Raw genomic sequence first — 4,868 nt, forward strand, 5'->3', positions numbered from 1 at the left:
AAGACAGCAAGAAGCCGAGCAGAGGAGAGAAGAAGAAAGAGAGGAGCGGAGAAGACAGCAAGAAGCCGAGCAGAGGAGAGAAGAAGACAGCAAGAAGTCGAGCAGAGGAGAGAAGCAGACAGCAAGAAGCCGAGCAGAGGAGAGAAGAAGAAGAAAGAGCAGAGAGAAGAAGACAGCAAGAAGCCGAGCAGAGGAGAGAAGAAGACAGCAAGAAGCCGAGCAGAGGAGAGAAGAAGAAGAAAGAGAAGAACTGAGGAGACAGCACGAGCTAGCCCTCAAGGACAGGGAGCTCGAGTTGGAGAGAGCCAAGAAGGAAAGCGCAGAAGCTTTAGCATGCCAGCAAGCTTCTAGCCCCACTCCATCTGCACTAAATACCTCCCTGTCGACAGCCAATAACCTTGTGGGCAAATGGACTGAAAATGAGCCGGAACAATGGCTTGAAGAGATCGAATTCCTCTTTGAGACCTATGATGTCAGCCTGGCTGAGAGGGCCTTACTGCTCACCAAGCACCTGGATGGGAAAGCTAGGGCCGCCCGCCAAGCATTGGAAAGAGATCAACGAGGGGACATGGCTGCCATCCGTGAGGCCATCGCTAAGGCATATGAAATAACCCCTGAGAGATGGAGACAACGATTCCTAGGTATGGCTAAGAATGTCGGCTGGTCCTGGACAGAATGGGCCTGTCACAAGACCCAAGCTGGATCCCGCTGGTTCGAGTCTATGCGGTGCAACACCTTCAAGGATTTGTTCAACCGGACCATGCTGGAGGACCTCTTCCAGTGTGTGCCCGGGCCTCTGGCTGTGTATCATAGTGATAAGCAGCCAGCCACCCTCAAGGAAGTCTGCTGCTTAGCTGATGCCTGGGAGATGTACAACCCATCCCACAGCACCTTGCAATGCAAGATAGTGCCACCCAGACACCTCTCGGGCTTCAATCACCCACGGAACGGACCGCCTAACAAACCTCCGTGCACCATCTGTAAGAAACACGGCTATGCTGAAGCAGAGTGCCGATACAGGGACAATAACCAACAAGGCAACAACTCTCGGCAGCCTACCAATAACCGTCAATCTTCCTCTTCTAATTCACACCATCTTCCCAGCCCACCATCACTGCCGGGAGATCAACCTATCTCAGGGGCCACTGCCGAGACTGAAGATTCAGGACACTCTTCCTCCGGGTATACTGCATGCACAAAACATGTGGTTGCATGCACAAAACATGATCAGTGCCACAGCTCCCAGGCTGAGCCACCGGAGAGAACAACCCTGATAAGTCTGCCACAGTGGCTTCTCTGGATGGTTCCAGCCCACCAGTGCACCTGCCAACTACTGCCGACACTGGCTCAGATATTAGCCTGATAGATCGGGCGCAAGTGCCAGCCAGTGCCAAGGTAGGTGAGCACACCAAATGGACAGTGACCTGGGTGGACGAACAATCCTTGACTGTCCCCACAGTCGAACTTAGGGTGATCACCCCTTGGAGCAACAAAATTCACCGCCTTGGTGTCGTCAAACGTATTCGGCACGGAGTGGAGTTCCTGCTTGGATGAGACATCCTCTGGGGATGTCCCATCCCCACACCACTCTTTTGCCTGACTGCTTCCGCCAGCGCATCCTCAGCAACCTCTTCTGATCAGGACACCGCCTTTGTGACAGCTGTGCCACCGTCAGCCGAACCTTCCATTCGCCCAAGAGCGACAGTACGCAATACACTGAGAACGCATTCCAGGCCTAGTCCGCAGATCTCGCAACCAGACGGCCAACAAAGAATTACTCCCTCATCACAAAGGGATCTCTCCAATTACCACTGCAGGACATACAACATAAGGGGGCACTCCAAAAGATGGTCCAAGTGCCCCAGCAAGCTAGCCGCAGCGGCCATTTCCACAGAACCAAGAGGCCTTGTCCTCTCATCGAGACAGGAATCGCTGTCCCAAATAGGTCAGGGACACCGATGGGTCTTGCTCCCCCGGGTCCCCCTTCAGCTTTGCCTGAAATCAATTCTCTGCCAGTGCCACTTGTGAGCTCTGGTCAGTGCCAAGCCCCGCCTATCTCGGCTGGAAGCTTCCTGCCAAGCATACTCCCCATGCCTGGCCCTGAGTTAGTGCCAGTGCCAGATCCAGAACCTGACCTGGATCCTCCTATGGGAGATCCACCAAACCTCACAACCATGATCATCGCTCAGTGCGAGCCTCCAACCCCTGACGGTTCTTCTTTCCACACTCTTCTGCCTGCCAAGGATGACCCTCTGGCAGGCCTGGACATTACCTCTTTTCTGGTCGACCAGGAACTGTCCGGCCAGAATGCAGACGCTGTTTCTCTTCCCACGACGGTTGTCGCAGCTGCCGAAGTAGGAGACCAGCCCGTAGCCCCTGAGGCTGCCCTGATCCTGCTCCTGACGGCACTCCTGGCCATTCTCCAGAGTCGGTATCCTCACCACCCCCTAGGAATGGTCTAGCCAGACCCTGGAGGCCCCCAAAGAAGAAGAAGTGGCGTAAGAAATCCACTTAGCAAATCAGAGCCATAAGCTCTTCCTGGCACTTGTGCCCGTTGGCACAGTGCCGCTTCCATCTCAGAGTGATCCTGGCACCTGCCCAGAGGAGGTAGCCCGTGTGACCTCTGATCCAGTAGTATTACCCATTAACCACGTAAACCTTTGTTCCACTAACCCTTTCCTAACTAACCTTCCTTCCAACCCACTCCAGACTCAAACTGATACATTACTTAATTGTATATTGTGATTTACCCTTCAGGTTACTCATGGTTCCATTTGTTGTGTCTTAATCGTAAAGAGTTGTGCCGATCATAATTCATTGCATGCCATTCGTTAGTACCAGCTCGTTCAGTGCCAGAGTCATAGGATAATAGGTTAGGTTTGGTGTTTACCATGTGCATTTGCCTAGGCGTAGATTTCTCCTGTCATCAGAGACAGTTAGCAGAAGTGTATATAACCTTAGCTAGGTTAGGCCAGTTGTATGTGTGAAGTTAGCCAATTCAGAACCCTTCTTAGCAGTTAGGTAGGTCCCTTTAGCTGTTGCAGTGCCCAAAGCACAATTTATGTAGGGTCACTGGCTGTCAGTTGAGAGGAATTAGCTAAGACCCTCACACCCGAAAGGGTGTGAAGGCCTTTCCAAAGCGGGGGGGGGGACCTATCCCGGCTTTATCCCTCCCTCATTTAGCCGCCAGTGCATCATTATTCTTGTAATGCAGTTTCTCCTTTCATTTGACTATGGGGGACAAGAAAGCATGGCAGGCGAAGGAGAAGCAAGCATATTTCGAACCAGAGAATAGCAGTTAGCGCCAGTTTTCACTAATGTAGGAATCACCTCCCCCACTCACCTGATCTGGGATAACCAATGTAGACCCCCTTTTCATCCCCATCACATGATGGGGGAGTAGTTAGGTATTGCGAACTTAAGGGACATAGTGTGGCTGTCCAACAGGTAGGACCTTAACCTCTAAGTACTTAATCTTACGGATCCTTTCCCTCCACTCCCTTTGCTGGCTGTATGACTTTTGCAGGTCGGTGTAGGCCTACATCTCGACAAACAACCCCGAGCATTCTCGGAGATGGCAAGCAGAGGCCTCCGAGATCCAGTCCAAGACGCATGTCCCACGTCCCTTCCGTCTCCGCTGGCTGAAAGCTAACTTCGATGACCGGCCGAGTCGATCATGTTTGGGCACCAACATCTGTAGATCAGGTTCGTGGATCACAAGTAGTCAGTAAGCCAGCCTGCTGAAATCCCTTGATTTTTCCATTCCTTCAAACTTCAACTCCTTTCTCCATAAAAGCCTTTCCCTTTGTTAAGTCATCCTACTTCGAGCAGCCCGTAACTCGCTCCATGACTTGCCTTGAAATCAATGTAAAACAATTCAGTGATAAGTATCCCAATATCCCTTCCTCAACGCAAATTAAGGGCAAATTAGTCTAAGTGATATAGGTGTTTGAAGCTTCCTCCTTTGTGTGATGGCGAACACGTGTTCCTTGTTTCAAAAGCCCAATCCACCATGATTCCAAGACTGTGATTAAGTGATTTCTCATATTTATCATCTGGGCTACGTAATGTTTAGAATTTAAGAACGTGTCTTTGTGTAATACTTTTACAGGGAGATTTCATTTCCCTTTTTTGTGGTACTAACTCCAGAACTCTCTTACAGGGAGTCATCATCTGCCCAGTTGCAAATCTATGTCACACTAGTTTCTAACCGCCATCCAAATTTCACAACCATTCCTCATTGCAGCCTGAAAGCGGAAATCCTGTTGCGACAAGAGAATCATCTTAATTAACTGATTCCATTACCCTGGAGTTCACCCCTTTCAGTGAATTACCATCTGTGACGACTTAATGTAATTTTAACATAACATAGTTATTGTTATAAAGGGGATTGTTGTACCTTTGGCCCCTCCTAGTTACATTGCTCATTTGCCAAGTGCTGCATTATTGGTCTACAGTATGTAATTTATGTGTTTTAAATGGGTTTGCATTTTACATTCTTTTTTATGTCTTGCATATTTGCCTATTCTCTGTAAATAAGCCCCTCTTAAATTGTCAAAGAATTCTAATTCCAAATGGCGACCTTCCATTTATTACTCAAATCCAGGATTCTAAGGTAAGTTTCCTGTAATTTTCCTCTTTTGTTTATAAACTCGGGCCCCCTTTGTTCAGAGGCAGTCAACAAAGATAAACTGTTTCAATTCTCTCCCCAACCAATGACCCAGTTTGTAACAATATATATATATATATATATATATATATATATATATATATATATATATATATATATATATATATATATATATATATATATATATATATATATATATATATATATATATATATATATATATATATATATATATATA

General features: G+C 48.1%; 1 protein-coding gene across 1 annotated transcript; it reads left to right on the forward strand.

The window, feature by feature from the left end:
- Positions 1 to 1,847: 1,847 nt before the first annotated feature.
- LOC136844082 (uncharacterized) lies at positions 1,848 to 2,462 on the forward strand. The gene has a single exon (XM_067113093.1). It carries the CDS (start codon positions 1,848 to 1,850, stop codon positions 2,460 to 2,462), a length of 615 nt encoding a protein of 204 aa, XP_066969194.1.
- Positions 2,463 to 4,868: the final 2,406 nt, after the last annotated feature.

The sequence above is a fragment of the Macrobrachium rosenbergii genome, chromosome 12 (genome assembly GCF_040412425.1).
Source record: "Macrobrachium rosenbergii isolate ZJJX-2024 chromosome 12, ASM4041242v1, whole genome shotgun sequence".
Lineage (NCBI taxonomy): Eukaryota > Metazoa > Arthropoda > Malacostraca > Decapoda > Palaemonidae > Macrobrachium > Macrobrachium rosenbergii.

Bases quoted from the DNA above. Each gene is read 5' to 3' on its own strand.
- LOC136844082 (XM_067113093.1), top strand. From the start codon at position 1,848: ATGGTCCAAGTGCCCCAGCAAGCTAGCCGCAGCGGCCATTTCCACAGA.